The following is a 16,485-nucleotide window of genomic DNA, read 5'->3' on the forward strand; positions in this document are numbered from 1 at the left end:
AGAGTCAGATTCCTGAATTATACAACTTACCTTCGCTGGGGACAACGTCTACCTCTGTAGACCCGCCAGCTTTTCAGATCGTGAACGGGACGGCACGTGACGGCCGTCCGCTGTACGAAAATCCAGCAGTGTCGTTGGAGAGGCAGTGGGCTGCAAAATCAGCAAGGTTAAGTAATCATTACCATATGCTGATTGTGGTGCCACCGCCGTGCGGGGGGGGGAGGGGGGGTGGCGGCATGTCCCAAGGTCCCGCCGCCGCCGGTAAAATGCAGCAGACCCTTCTCGACATCACGGGTCAAAGTGGGCCTCTCCCTGCAGCATTTTACTGGCCCCCGCACCACGACCCGTGGCGTCGAGGGGCCAATAAAATTCAGCCCCATGTATATTCACACTAACATTTTGTCAAATTAGCAATTGTCCATAAAATCCAATCATGAATCATGGTAATTTCTATTGTTTAGTTGATGTAAATTACTGTCAGTTGCAGTTTTAATAAGTAAACACTGAAAAATAATGCCCACTGCCTATTTTCCTAAAACAGATTTGTTGATTGATCATTGCAAGTACTGGACAGGAGCCTGTGTTGTGATATTATATTTCATAAAGCATTTATTTGAAAACATCATACAGGCATTACATTGCCACAGCCAGTCCATAAAGAGCATGCAGATATCAAAAAGATAAAGGGCTTCTTTCAGTTGAACTGTGCAGTTTTTGGTTTGTTTTCTTGTAATGGTGTTGAGTTTAACTGTATTACATTATTATCTTTTCTTTATTTATTTAACAGTAGAATTCTACCCATGGGGTACAGTCCATACTTATTGTAATCTAACTGTGAAGAAGACTAATTGTTAAAGCAACACAAAGGTACTACACAACTTGTCAAAATGTTAACAGCACAAGTTAGCAAATTCTAAACTATACAATAGCCCATCCTAGAATGACACAGGTTCAGAGGTCATATAATGGCATTTCATATAGAAAGATAGCATCACCCTTTAAATGACTTCTTAGGTGGCCTTAACATGGATACATTTATGTGCAAAAAGATGGGAATGACTGAAAATGAGAAAAAATACAGTGCATATTTAAACTCGGTTAAAATCCCCTTATTCCCATACAGTGGTAGTGATATATAGACTATATTATAAAAATGTTTTAGATGGCACTTTTTAAACCATCAATTGATTGCAATCCACTTAAAAACTCTTAGTCAGTGAACTGACACATTAAACCCAATTGTTTCAAATAACAATTTACTAAACTCTACAATTAGTAAAAAGAATTCTAGAAATTTGGCTTGAAAAATAAATATTAAAATGTAGTCAACCAAAAGTAGGGGGAATGAGGTGAAGTAAACAAAAAAAAATCCAGGAATGCAAAATAAAGCCCACTGAAGTGCCAAGGAGCATCTTCAATGCCTCCTCATGAAACTCGGACATGAGCCTCCTCCTCAGTCTCCTGTCCTAGGCTGGAATATGTGACCGATGGCTCCAGTTGTCCAGTGGTTGGTATCTCTACAATAGGACCTGTTGGGTTACGAAACTGCTTGTATACACGTGGATCTTGGGCCACGTATGTCGAAGTGGAAGAGTAGAAGATTAATCCAAGAATGATTGTGAAAAAAGACAGAAGGTAGAGTCCTGAAAACTAAACAAAGAGAAAATATTAGATCATTAATAGTTAATACTAGGATGTGTGCACTATAAGCATTGAGAAAATAGCAAGCAGCTCACTCGACTAGAAGATTTACAATGTCTTAGCGTAACTGTGTTGCAGTACAGAATGAGCTTAGTATCTCAACAATATATCTTGTAATAGATTTTAAATTGTGTTCTGTAAGACACATAGTCACAGAAGTTTAACCATATATCTACAGCCAAATTCACAATATATTTGGTTATTTGCACCAGTAAAAATGCCAACTGGATTTCAAATTTATCATTTTGAATCAACTGAATGTTAAACTCACCTTTGTTGCCCTTGTGAATGTTTTGTCAAGAAGACTGTGAACCACTTACATTGGCTGCAAATCTTATTCATTCTCTTTACGATGGAGCCCAGCAAGATCCAATCATCTTTCAAAATTGCAAAATCCTCATTTTGTATTACCTGTTTATCTGAGCTTTTGTTCAACTTACACTGAAAAGTTATCCAATATATTTTAGGGATTTAGTTTACCAACCATTTTCCAGTCCACAAAGAATCGGAAATAGATCAACTGATTTCCACATCTCCTGTTACAGGCCTCACAACTCTGTGGCAGTTCACTGAATGCAATTGCAATATTACTTTCCAGCTGTTGTTGACCCAGAACAAAATCTCCATCATTTAGATTGCATGCCTGCAGAATCATGAAAATTTCATTAGAGGTAAAGTGTTGGCCTGAGTGGTACAACTTGAAACCTCAAGATCGTTTCTTTCTCCAGATGTTGTACATCTATACAACATTTTCTATTTTTATTTCTAACATAGATCAGAGTAGTGCAAATCCTTAGCCTCAATTTATACCTAATCCGATCGGGTGAATTTAATCAGTACTCCTCTGGCCACATAAATGAGTCTATCTCAGGACAACAAAATCTGGCCTTATCGTAAACCTAACTGATGGATGCTTGCTTTTTCCAATAGGACACTGAAGAGCAGCACTGCTAAAAGTCATGGAAGGATCTGTGACACACTCTATCTTGCCCTACTAGGAAGGGGAAAGATCATGCTACTAGGAGGCAACAATTTAAACTTAAAGATGAAAATAAAGGGAAGATTTTATAGGATCATAGAATGGTTGCAGCACAGAAGAAGGCCACTCAGCTCTTCGTCTCTGTGCTAGCACACTGCAAGAGCAACTCAGCTAGTCCCTTGACCTCGTCCAATCCCTGTAGCCCTGAAAATATTCTATCTTGAGATAACTATCCAATTCCCTTTTCAAAACCATGATTGAATCTGCCTCCACCTTAAAGTCACCTTAAATAGGTGCCCTCTAGTTCTTGATCCTTCTGCCAATGGGAACAGTTTTTCTCTGTCCACTCTGTCCAGATCACTCATCATTTTGAATGCCTCTATCAAATTTCCTCTCAACCTTTTCTTCTCTAAGGAGGACAGCCCAACTTCTCCAATCTATCCACGAAACGAAAGTCCCTCATCCCTGGAACAATTCTCGTGTATCTTTTCTGCACCTTCTCCAAAACCTTCACATTGTTCCTATTGGATACAATGGCCGGGATTTAACCCTGGGCGGACGGGAGTCGGCAACCGACTGAAAAGTCGTCGGCGAACCCACTTCCGCCTCGCCTGGGGATCCAACCTGTATTTTGCGGGTCGCCGGGCTTTAATTGGTGTGAGGTGGGATTTCCGCCCGCTTGACGTAGGAAGTCCCGCCTGATGAAGCTGCTGGGAGCAGTGGGCACTGCTGGGAATACAGCCCAGCTTCACAAAGAAGATGTCGGGGACCCCGGAACGCAGGTAAGTTTTGGTTGCTTGGCTGGGGGTAATCGGGCGGGCCCCGGTGAGGCACGGGGGTTCGATTGGGGGGATGGGGGATGTGTTGGCTGTTGGGGGTGGTTGGGGGATCGGGGGCAGCCCTCTGTCAGGCACAGGGTGCCCGATCATGAGGGCCCCCCCCCACCCCCAGGAGGTCAGAGAGCCGCCGGCTTTTAACAGGCGGCTTCTCTTGGCCCTCGGCCGCCCGACATGCCACAAATAAAATCCCCGTGGAGATGGGTGAAGGCCCTTAAGTGGCTGTTAAGTGGCCACTTAAGGGCTTTAATTGGTCTGGGGCGGGCTGCCCGTTTTTCACCGCCGCTGCCTTGCATAAAGTGGTGGCGGAGGCGGGAGCGGTTCAGGAAGGGCTCCCAGATCGTCCCACTCCATTTTACACCACCACCCCACACTCCCCACCCACCGCCGCCACTATCCTGCTCTGTTGGGTCCGGTGTAAAATTCAGCCCGATATTGCAGTTAAGGTAGAACCAGTGTTTTATAAAGGTTCACCATAACTTCCTTGCTTTTGTACTCTATGCCATTATTTACAAAGCTCAGGATCCTGTGTGCCTTACTAACTGTTTTCTCAACCTGCCCTGTCACCTTCAACGAATTGTGCACATAGAACCCCCAGGTTTTTCTGCTCCTGCACCTTTTTACCACTGTATCCTTTGCTTTATATTGCATCTCATTCTTCCTACCAACATGTATCAGTTCACACTTCTCTGCATTAAATTTCATCTGCCAGGTGTTAGCCCATACCACCAGCCTGTCTATGTCCTCTTGAAATCTATCGCTATCCTCCTCACAGTTCACAATTCTTACCAGTTTGGTGTCATCCATAAATTTTGAAATTGTGCCCTGCACCCCCAAGTCTAGGTCATTAATACAGATCAAGAAAAGTAGTGGCCCTGGCACAGATCTCGGAGGAACCCCACTGTGTACCTTCCTCCAGTCTGAAAAACAACTGTTCACCGCTTCTCTCTATTTCCTGTCACTCAGCCTACTTTGTATCAAAGCTGCCATTGTCTCCTTTATTGCATGAGCTTTGACTTTGCTGACAAGCCTGTTATGTGGCACTTTATCAAATGCATTTTGGAAATCCATGTACACCACGTTAACCGCATTACCCTCTCTGCTACCTCAATAAAAAAACTCAATCATTTAGTTAAACATGATTTGGCTTTAACAAATCCATGCTGGTTTTCCTTAATTAATCTACACTTATCCAAGTGACTGTTAATTTTGACCTGGATTATTGTTTCTAAAAGCTTTCCCACCAATGAGGGTTAATTGACTGGCCTGTAGTTGCTGGCATAATCCTTACACCCTTTTTGAACAAGGGTGTAACATTTGCAATTCTCTAGTCCTCTAGCACCACCCTTGTATCTAAGGAGGATTGAAAGATTATTGCCAGCGCTTCTGCAATTTCCACCCTTACTTTCCTCAGTATCCTCGGATGTATCTCATCTGGTCCTGGTGACTTATCAACATTTAAGTACAGCCAGTCTTTCTTATACCTCCTTTTTTTAATGTTTAGCCCATCCAGTGTTTCAACTGCCTCATCTCTCACTATGACCTTGGCAGCATCTTCTTCCTTGGTAAAGACAGATGCAAAGTAATCATTTAGTACCTCAGCCATGATGCCTGCCTTCGTGCATAAATCTCATTTTTGGTCCCTAATTAGCCCCACCTCTCCTTTTACTACCCTTTTTACTATTTATATGCCTATAAAATACATCAGAATTTCCTTTGATGTTAACTGCTAGTCTCTTCTCATACTCTCACTTTGCTTCCCTTAGTTTTTTCACTTCGCCTCTGAACCTTCAATATTCAGCCTGGTTCCTACTTGTATTATCAATCTGACACCTGTCATAGGCACCTTTTATCTTTATCTTAGTCTCTATCTCCTTCGTCATCCTCGTCATCCAGGGAGCTCTGGCTTTGTTTGTCCTATTTTTCCCCCTCATGGGAATACACCTCAATGATACCCAAATCATCTCCTCTTTAAAGGCAGCCCATTTTTCAGTTGTAGTTTTGCCTGCCAATCTTGATCCCAATTTACCTGGGCCAGATTTGTTCTCATCCCACTGAAATTGGCGCTCCCCCAATTAGTTGTTCTTACTCTGGATTGTTACTTGTCCTTTTCCATATGTCATGCAGGCCTCCACCTGCCAAGAATGAGGCACACTTATTTTGCCACATGAACATTAAAATTTAAAATTGCTGCTGGAAAGAAAAGCGGGCCTATCACAAGAAATTGCCAGGCCCCTTGCCGGAAAGACCTTTTTTGCATACTACCAGACAGTGTTGGAACAAAAGACCCAGTCTCTGCTTCAACAACGCACAGAAGACCTGGTCAGACCAATTTAGTCACATGACTAACTGGCGGCTGGAGATTTTTGAATTTGAACTTGCCACAGAGAATTTGAATTCAGAAAGCTGTTTGCTCCTGGACTGAAAAGATCTCTCTCCTGTCTGCTCCCATCTCTTTCTCACAGAACTGAAGACCCATTGAAGACACATGAACCCCAAGAGAGAAAAGTCTCTTCCAGTGAACAAGGTTTAAGAAGAATACTGGGCCCAAACAAAAGCAAGACTACCTACAAAAGGACTACAGTGAGCTCGAAGCACAGTAACAAGAAACTCTTCTGATATTGCCTCAAACCTCTCTATTTTTCTTCTGCTCTTTTCTGTCTCTATTTGCATGTGCGTATCATGCATGCATGTTAGCGTGGGGCATGGTGTGTATCCCTAGGCATTAACCGGATTAGACTTTAAGTTTACGTTTTAATACATTTCACCTTTCTTCGTTTAAACCTAAGGAAGCCTGTTTGTGCTCATTTCTTTGCCTTAGAATTGGAAAGTGGTGAACAAGGATTCACCAAGGGGGAGCTCAAAACACAGTGTTTAAAATTAAATCCTGTTACAATAAGACCAGGTGAAAGCTGAAAAGACCCCTAGACACCTTTCTCATGTGGTCGTAACACATAGCTCACCTAACCTTATGATACGATGATCACTGTCCCCTAAATATTACCTGACTGACACTTAATCCATTTGACCCAGCTCATTCCAGATCTAGCAATGCCTCTGTCCTTTTTGGGCCTGAAATATACTGTTCTAGAAAATTCTGAACACACTTTAGAAACTCTTACCCATCACTGACCTTTACACTATTACTATCCCAGTATATTAGGATAAGTAAAGTTCCCCCATTTTAACTATTCTATTACTTTTGCACCTCTCTGTTACTTCCTTGCAAATTTGTTCCTCTATATCTGTCCCACTGATATAGGTGGCCTATAGAATACATCCAGTAGTGTAATGATACCTCTATTATATCTTATTTCAAACCAAATAGATTCTGTCCTTGACCCATCTAGAATATTTTCTCTCTCCAGCACTGTAATATTCTCCTTAATCAACACTGCTACCCCTCCTTCTTTATTTCTTTCCCTCTCTTTCCTGAACATCCTGATTCCAGGAATATTTTGCATCCAGTCCAGCCCTTTTTGAGCCAGGTCGCCATTATCGCCACAACATTATATTCCCTGGTGTCTATCTGCACCTGGAGTGCACCAACCTTATATACCACGCTCTGTGTATTCACACACATGCACTGTATATCTAATTTAGACATTATTGCTTTCCCTCTTACTCTGACCCACCTCATGCCTTACTGATTCTTACTCTAGTGCTATCTGCCTTTACCAATCCTTTGTGCATCTTGTTTCTCCTTGCTTATGTTGCAACCTGGTTCCCGTTCCCGTGCCAAGTTAGTTTAAACCTTCCCCACTAGCACTAGCAAACCACCTCACATGGACATTGGTCCTGGACATTGTTTGTGTAATCGATCCAATCTTGTTCCCTCCCCTCCTGAAGGCATTAATTCATGCAGAGGTACAGTCCCACAAACACTATCATCCCTCCAGCTTCTTAACTAAGTGTCCATTCTTCATATGTTCGTCTAGTCAGTGAGTGCAGTTGGACTACTGAACCGTGGGTCGCTTCAACCAAGTGTGATCCTGTCCTTATCCCACATCAATACACAAAACTGGCAGTGGTTGATCGGCTACCCATTATACACCCCACCCAATTATCCTCTCCACTGACTTTCAAATCGCATTCACAGGGTTTACGTCCCCACCATAGCTGAATGTTATTTTCCCCATGCACTTCCCAGCAGTCACTGGAAAGCAAACAAGAGCAGGAATATTGGCTGATTTGAACTCTTTCTGGCTTGGAGTGGCTGGGAACCAACTGTGGCACTTCAACCAATACACTGGTTGGGATCAGCTAATTAAGCATGGACCAGAGATCAAACCTGTCATTGTCCTGGCCTGTAAGGCTCTGTTCACTCACCCACTTACTGGGCAGTGCACTTACCCAATAAGCTATTGAGGGAACTCAGCATAAAAGAATTAAAACCAATAACATATGATAAAGACAAGTAACAAACTTGTTAACCAAATAAATAAATAATAGTCTGTGTTCAATAGTTATATCTAAATATTTGCAGTTTTTTCTTACACTCAATGTGAACAACAATACTTTTCCATCTATTCAGTTTAAAATACTGCAAAAACTAGAGATTTTTGTTTAATTTTCAAGAACAAATTACAAATACCATGGAGGGCTTCATATTCCAAATAATGAAAGGAGCTTTGTTCAAAATTTTGTTTAATGTATTGCAAGTATGCGAGCTCTCCACTCCCACAGAGTGCGTTTCACTGATAATTCATCTAGGTAATTGAAGCTGAACGGGGCTCTCTTCATCTAGTTAATCTCTATAAACCACATGCTTCATTCCACCTTGAGTTTTTCTTTGTTCTGAATTGGAATAAATTGAAGAAAGAATGTATTAAATGAAAAGTGCTGCCCTCAGGCCATTTTGAACTGAAAGTTGTTTAATCAATCATTACCTTTGTGCTTCAAGCCAATGCATTTTCCTACTTATTCTACAAGTACTCATCTCATTATCGGTCAGGTACGCTACTTCTAATTAATCCTTGTGTATCACTTTGGCCTCTAACTTTCTCTTAGTTGAATATTCTGCTGGTAATTCAGCTTTTTACCCAAACACCCATTCTTTACATAGGCAATGAGTATCAGTAGATTATTTGACAATGCGGTATCACAATCGAGACAGTGGCCCTGATTTTAAATGCCCCCACTTGGGAAAGTTAAAATAATGGGTGTTAGTTACCCGCATTGATCTCACTTCCTTCCTAGTGTATCCGCCTATGAACCTGCTGCTTCAGCAGGCGAGCAGGATACCCGCAGGTAGGAAGCGGTGTCCTGTTTTAAATATGCATACAGGGTCTAGTGATGTCACAAGGATCCGATCTGCAATATTAACTAGTGGATTGAGCGGTATCGGGGGGTCGGGGGGGTGCAGGGAGTGGGGTGCAGGGGAGTAGGGTGCGGGGTATGGGGCAGGAGGGTGCAGGCTGGGATGGGGGGGGTGTAGGGTTGTTGTTGGCATCACAACAGGTAAAACCTTGAGTCAAGTTTAAAATTTATTTTTCGGGCTTTCTTGTGGACCAGGGTCACAGGCAGACACCCACAATCCCCACCGTCTACCACCACCAATTGCAAACAGACATCATCCCTGGCCCCGACTGCACACACACAGTACCATCCCCCCAGTGCCTGATCACGCAGACAGACATCCCAACCACCCTCCCGACCCAGATACAGACAGATACCAGCACCCCTGCCTCCCCCACCAGCTCCAATCACAAATGGACATACCCTTGGCACTGATCACAGATCTCCACAAAAGTACATTTTTCAGCAAGTCACGGGACAGCAATCAGAGATGAGAATCTGGGCTGGTCATTTTCCTTTGAATCACAGAGATTCTGAGGCTAATAATAATGTCCATTTACTTCTCAAGCTGTAATCAGTTATCTCAGACAGATCCCGGATTGAACCTGACACTTTTAGCTCAGTACCAAACCATATGGTTTATTTACCACAGAGCCATCAGCAACATTTTCCCTTTCCCCATTCTCTCCGATTGTAGGTCATGTTCAGTGCCAGTTGGAAATGCAAGAAAACCTTCATTAAAAAACAGCTAAAGGAATCACATGGATTTGGTAACTGCTTCCCTCTCCCTTTAACTCACAGATGCCATGTCTCAACTCCATTTGCCAGATTAAAAATACATCTGAGTCTTATGCACATGGCAGGCCAACCCTAAGACTCAAATCTCACAAACACTTGGATGGAATTCCAGTGTTAAACAATTTGACTACCATGTTCCCCCAGTATGCCATATTGACATATTTTCTCTGTGCAGTGGAAGAATTGTAATTGGAAGTGCAATATTGGGGTGGTTGTGTACAGTACATTGAAGTAGGTCAATATTGTGGCATCTGAGGTCAAACATTTTATTCAGTAGGCATATCCCACAGATAAGAGATGAAAAAACTAGACTCACAATACACTTTATTCATACTTAATCAGCATTTGTCATGTCAATTTAAAGTGATTTGAATGGGTTTAGTAAAATCTAATTTGACTTTAAATTACATGGACCTTTATGCAATAGAAAAATTCAGATTAACTGGAATTATTAGATTTTTCTTTCGGGACAGAGTAGCAGCAGGGGAGACTTCCATTTGCCCTTCTAACTTTGCCCTCAGCTAACCCATTTCTCCAGGTTTGGAATTATCACTGATTACTATCACTATCCAGCAGGATGCCTACTGCCAAGAGGGAGTCGGGCAGCACTCAACTTCAAACTTCCAGCAGTATTGCAGTGGGATCACTGCTACAGCACCAGTAAAGGAGACTAGAGCTTGAAAGGGGCAGAAGAGCTGTGAAAGGGAAATAATGTTTAACCAATTTATTGGAGTTCTTTGAAGAAGTAACATATGCTGTGGATAAAGGGGAGCTGGTAGATGTACTGTACTTAGATTTCCAGAAGGCATTTGATAAGGTGCCACATCAAAAGTTATTGCAGACATAAAAGCTCATGGTATACGACCATATGAATTAGGAGCAGAAGCCTGTCGAGCCTGCTTTGCCATTAAATAAGATCATGGCTAATATGTTTGTGTCTCGAATTCCACACTCCCAACTATCCCCAGTCTACTCTCAAGGCACTGGATTCACCTCCCTCCCCATTCCCAGTTCTCCCTGCATTTATTCCCAGCCCAGTTCCCCCTGTATTTATTCCCCTGGTTCCCCTGTATTTATTTCCCCACCCCCCCAGGTTCCCCTGTATTTATTTCCCCACCCCCAGGTTCCCCTGTATTTATTTCCCCGCCCCACTGTTCCCCCTGTATTTATTCCCCATGCCCCATGTTCCCCCTGTATTTATTCCCCCCTCCCGTTCCTCCTATCCTCCTGTATTTATTTTCCACCGGTTCCCCCTGTATTTATTCCCTCCTGGTTCCCCCTGTATTTATTTCCCCCTCTCAGTTCCCCCTGTATTTATTCACCCCAGTTCCCTCTGTATATATTTCACCCCCCACTGGTTCCTCCTGTATTGATTTACCCCTCCACCCGGGTTCTCCCTATATTTAATTCCCCCTAGACCCAGTTCCCCTGTATTTATTCCCCACCCACCCCCCAGTTCCCCCTGTATTTATTTCCCACCCACCCCCCAGTTCCCCCGGTATTTATTTCCACCCCCCAGTTCCCCCTGTATTTATTTCCCACCCACCCCCCAGTTCCCCCTGTATTTATTTCCACCCCCCAGTTCCCCCTGCATTTATTTCCACCCCCCACCCCCCTGTATTTATTTCCACCACCCCTCCTCACCCAGTTCCCCCTATATAGGGGATAACATATTGGCATGGATAGGAGATTGGCTAGTTGACAGGAAACAGCAGTAGGCATAAATGAGTCATTTTCTGATTGGCCAAATGTAACGAGTGGTGTGTGCAAGGTTCAGTGCTGGTGCCTCAACCTTTTACAATTTATTTCAATGACTTGGATGAAGGCACCGAAGGTATGGTTGCTAAATTTGCTGATAACACAATGATAGGTAGGAAAATAAGTTGTGAAGAGGACATAAGGAGGCTACAAAGGGATATAGATAGATTAAGTGAATGGGCAAAGATCTGGCAAATGGAGTATAATGTGGGAAAATGTGAAATTGTCCATTTTGGCAGGAAGAATAAAAAAGAAGCATATTATCTAAATGGTGAGTGATTGCAGAGCTCTGAGATGCAGAGGGATCTGGATGTCCTAGTGCATGAACTGCAGAAGGTTAGTATGGAGGTTCAGCAAGTAATTAGGAAAGCTAATAGAATGTTACCATTTATTGCAAGGGGAATTGAATACAAAAGGAGGCAGGTTATACCATGCAGGGCATTGGTGAGACCACATCTGGAGTACTGTGTACAGAATTGGTCTCCTTATTTAAGGAAGGATGTAAATGCATTGGAAGCAGTTCAGAGAAGGTTCACTGGACTAATACCTGGAATGGTGGGTTGTCTTATGAGGAAAGGTTGGACAGGCTAGGCTTGAATCCACTGGAGTTTAGAAGAGTAAGAGGCACTTGACTGAAACATATAAGATCCTGAGGGGTCTTGAGAGGGTGGATGTGGAAAGGATGTTTCCTCTTGTAGGAGAATCTAGAACTAGGGGTCACTGCTTAAAAATAAGGAGTCTCCCATTTCAGACAGAGATTTGGGAAGAAGCTACCTGTTTGGTGAGTATCTTGTAAGTGACTAAAGCAAGTAAAGTAAGTAAAGTGGGTTCGCAACTAAAGGAAAGAGAAAGTTAAGGTCTACAGTTTTTTTTATATATAGTAAGTAGTGTTTTTTTAGGGAATCAAGGTACCTAGTGTAAATAATCTCTAATTTTTCAGTAATTTAAGGGAGTAAATTAAGGGTAAGTCATAGCAGGGCAGCTCGGCAGCATGGAGTGCTCCTCCTGTGCAATGTGAGAAGTCAGGGACACTTCCAGTGTCCAGGGCGAACGTGTGCAGGAAGTGTCGCCAGTTGCAGCTACTCAAAATCAGCGTTTCAGATCTGGAGCAGCAGCTGGAGACACAGTGGAACATCCGCAAGGCTGAGATCCTTGTGGATAGCATGTACAGGGAGGTGGTCACACCACAGGTAAAGACTGCTTAGGCAGAAAGGAAATGGGTGACGGCCAGGCAGCGTAGAAGAACTAGGCAGGTAGTGCAGGAGTCCCCTGGGTCCATCTCCCCCTCTAGCAGATTTTCCGCTTTGGATACTTTTGGGGGAGATAGCTTCTGAGGGGAATGCAGCAAGAGCCAAGTCTGTGGCACCACGGGTAGCTCAGCTGCACAGAAGGAGAGGAAAAAGAGCTATAGTGATAGGGGATTCTTTTGTAAGGGGTACAGATAGGCATTTCTGTGGCTGCAAATGTAACTCCAGGATGGTATGTTGCCTCCCTGGTGCTCCGGTCAAGGATGTCACGGAGCGGCTGCAGGACATTCTGAAGGGGGAGGGTGAACAGTCAGAGGTCGTGGTTCACATTGGTACCAATGGTGTAGTTAGAAAGAGGGATGAGGCCCTGTAACAAGAATTTAGGGAGATAGGCAGCAGATTAAAAAGCAAGACCTCAAAGGTTGTAACCTCTGGATTACTCCTGGTGCCACATGCTAGTGAGTATAGGAATAGGAGGGTAGAGCAGATGAATGCGTGGCTGAAGAGATGTACAGGAGGGAGGGCTTTAGTTTCCTGCATCATTGGGTCTGTTTCTGATGAAGGTGAGACCTGTACAAGTCGGACGGGTTGCACCTGAACTGGAATGGGACCAACATCCTTGCAGGGAGGTTTGTTTAGTGCTGTTGCGGGGGTGGTGGTGGCGGGGAGGGGAGGGAGGGTTTAAACTAATCAGGCAGGTGGATGGGATACAGAGTGGAGGTACAGTATGGGGTGATGCACAGCCAAATATAGAAGAGAAACTGAGTCAGTCTGGAAGGCAGAGCAAATATAGACCTGTTTAGGCACAAAGAAATAATGCAAGGCTGGATTGCATCTATTTTAACACAAGGAATCTTACAAGCAAGGCAGATGAATTGAGGGCGGTGGATTAACACATGGGAATATGATATTATTGCTATCACAGAGACATGGTTGAGGGAAGGGCAGCACTAGCAGCTTAATATTCCAGGGTATAGAATCTTCAGGCGTGACTGGGGGCTGGGGGGTGGGGGGGGGTGTAAAACAGGAGATGGCATTACTCTATTGATCAAGGAGTCAATTACTGCAGTAAGGAGGGATGATATTGAAGGTTCCTCAAATGAGGCCATACGGGCAGAAGATAAAAACAAAAAGGGGGCAATCACTTTGCTGGGAATGTACTATAGGCCTCCAAACAGTCAGGGAGAGATAGAGGAGCAGATATGTATGTAAATCTCAGAGAGGTGTAAAAAATAATAGGGTAATAATATTAGGGGATTTCAAGTTGCCCAATATTAACTGGATAGTCTTAGTGCAAAAGGCTTAAAGGGGGCAAAATTCTTAAAGTGCATCGAGGAGAGTTTTTTGAGCCAGCACGTAGAAAATCCTACAAGAGAAGGGGCGGTACTGGATCTAATCTTAGGGAATTAAACCAGACAAGTTGTAGGAGTGTCAGTGGGGAAGCATTTCGGTGATAGTGACCATAACTCTAAGATTTAAGGTAGTTCTGGAAAAGGACAAAGAGGGACCGGAAATCAAGGTACTGAATTGGGGGAAAGCTGATTTCAATATGATAAAACAGGATCTAACCAAAGTGGACTGGGAGCAGCTACTTGTAGGAAAGTCTACATCAGACCAGTGGGAGTCATTCAAAGAGGAAATAGTGAGAATTCAGAGCCAACATGTTCCCGGTAAAGGTGAAGGGTAGAACCAACAAGACCAGGAAACCCTGGATGTCAAGGGATATAGAGGATTGGGTAAAGTAAAAAAAGGAGGCTTATGGCAGATTCAGAGGGCTGAAAACAGCAGAGGCCCTAGAGGAGTACAGAAAGTGTAGGGGGGGGGGGGGGTACTTAAAAAAGTAATTAGGACAGCAAAGAGGTGGCATGAGAAAACACTGGCAGGCAAGATAAAAGGAAAATCCCGAGGCATTTTATAAGTATATTAAGGGCAAGAGGAGAACCAGGGAAAGAGTAGGGCCCATTAGGGACCTAAGTGGCAATCTGTGTGTGGAGCTGGAGGACGTTGGTGAGATTTTAAATGATTACTTTTCATCTGGGTTCACTATGGAGAAGGACAATGTAGCTGTAGAGATCAGGGAGGGGGATTGTGATATACTTGAACAAATCAGCATTGAAAGGGAGGAGGTATTAGCGGTTTTAGTGGGCTTAATAGTGGATAAATCTCCAGGCCCAGATGAGATGTATCCCAGGCTATTATGTGAGGCAAGGGAGGAGATTGCAGGGGCTCTGACACAAATTTTCAAATCCTCTCTGGCCACAGGAGAGGGGCCAGAGGACTGGAGGGCAGCGAATGTGGTACCATTGTTCAAGAAGGGTAGTAGGGATAAACCAGGTAATTGCAGGCAAGTGAGCCCAGCATCAGTGGTAGGGAAAATATTGGAAAAAAATTTGGAGGGTACAGGATTAATCCCCACTTGGAGAGGCAGGGATTAACATAAGAACATAAGAACTCGGAGCAGGAGTAGGCAATTCAGTCCCTCAAGCCTGCTCCGCCATTCAATACGATCATGGCTGATCTCATCTTGGCCTCAACTCCAATCAAGGATAGTCAGCACGGCTTTGTCAGGGGGAGATCATGTCTAACAAATTTGATTGAATTTTTTGAGGAGATGACTAGGTGTGTAGATGAGGGCAAAGCAGTTGATGTAGTCTACATGGACGTCAGTAAGGCTTTTGATGAGACGCATGGGATATTGGTCAAGAAGGTAAGAGCCCATGAGATCCTGTGTAATTTGGCAAATTGGATCCAAGTTGGCTTAGTGGCAGGAGGCAGAGAGTGATGGTCGAGGGTTGTTTTTGCGATTGGAAACCTGTGATCAGCGGTGTACTGCAGGGATTGATGCTGGGACCTTTGCTGTTTGTAGTGTACATTAATGATTTAGACATGAATATAGGAGGTATGATCAGTAAGTTCGCAGATGACACGAAAATTGGTGGTGTTGTAGCTAGTGAGGAGGATAGTCTTAGATTACAGGACGATATAGATGGGCTGGTAAGATGGGCGGAGAAGTGGCAATTGGAACTTAATCCTGAGAAGTGTGACGTGATGCATTTTGGGAGGACTAACAAGGCAACAGAATATACAATGGATGGTAAGACCCTAGGAAGTACAGAGGGCCAGAGGGACCTTGGTGTACTTATCCACAGATCACTGAAGGCAGCAGCACAGGTAGATAAGGTGGTTAGGAAGGCATATGGGATACTTGCCTTTATTAGCCGAGGCACAGAATATAAGAGCAGGGAGGTTATGATGGAGCGGTATAAAACGCTAGTTATGCCACAGCTGGAGTACTGTGTATAGTTCTGGTCGCCACACTATAGGAAGGATGTGATTGCACTGGAGAGGGTGCAGAGGAGATTCACCAGGATGTTGCCTGGGCTGGAGCATTTGAGCTGTGAAGAGAGACTGGATAGGCTAGGGTTGTTTTTCTTAGAGCAGAGAAAGATGAAGGGGGACATGATTGAGGTGTACAAAATTATGAGGGGCATAGATAGGGTAGATAGGAAAAAACTTTTTCCCTTAGCAGAGGTGTCAATAACCAGGGGGCATAGATTAAAGGTAAGGGGAAGAAGGTTTAGAGGGGATTTGAGGGAAAAAAATTTCACCAGGAGGGTGGTTGGAATCTGGAACACACTGCTTGTAGGGGTGGTAGAGGCAGGAACCCTCACAACATTTAAGAAGTATCTAGATGTGCACTTGAAATGCCATAGCACACAAGGCTACGGGCCAAGTGCTGGAAAATGGGATTAGAATAGATAGGTGCTTAATGGCCGGACAGACACGATGGGCCAAAAGGCCTGATTCTGTGCTGTATAACTCTATGACTCTATGAGATGAGGATAAATGTTTTTTCTCAGAGGGTCAT

At 43.7% G+C, this 16,485-nt stretch overlaps 1 protein-coding gene across 1 annotated transcript in view; it reads right to left on the bottom strand.

Annotated features, from left to right (window-relative positions):
* Window positions 1–609: 609 nt before the first annotated feature.
* Window positions 610–16,485, bottom strand: part of slc35f1 (solute carrier family 35 member F1) — a 439,716-nt gene continuing 423,840 nt past the window's right edge. The window contains exon 8 of the mRNA XM_068018370.1: window positions 610–1,650. Coding sequence (XP_067874471.1) covers window positions 1,426–1,650 — 225 coding nt within the window. The 3' untranslated portion in view covers window positions 610–1,425. The remainder of the gene's footprint in view (window positions 1,651–16,485) is intronic.

Source organism: Heterodontus francisci, chromosome 3 (assembly GCF_036365525.1).
Source record: "Heterodontus francisci isolate sHetFra1 chromosome 3, sHetFra1.hap1, whole genome shotgun sequence".
Lineage (NCBI taxonomy): Eukaryota > Metazoa > Chordata > Chondrichthyes > Heterodontiformes > Heterodontidae > Heterodontus > Heterodontus francisci.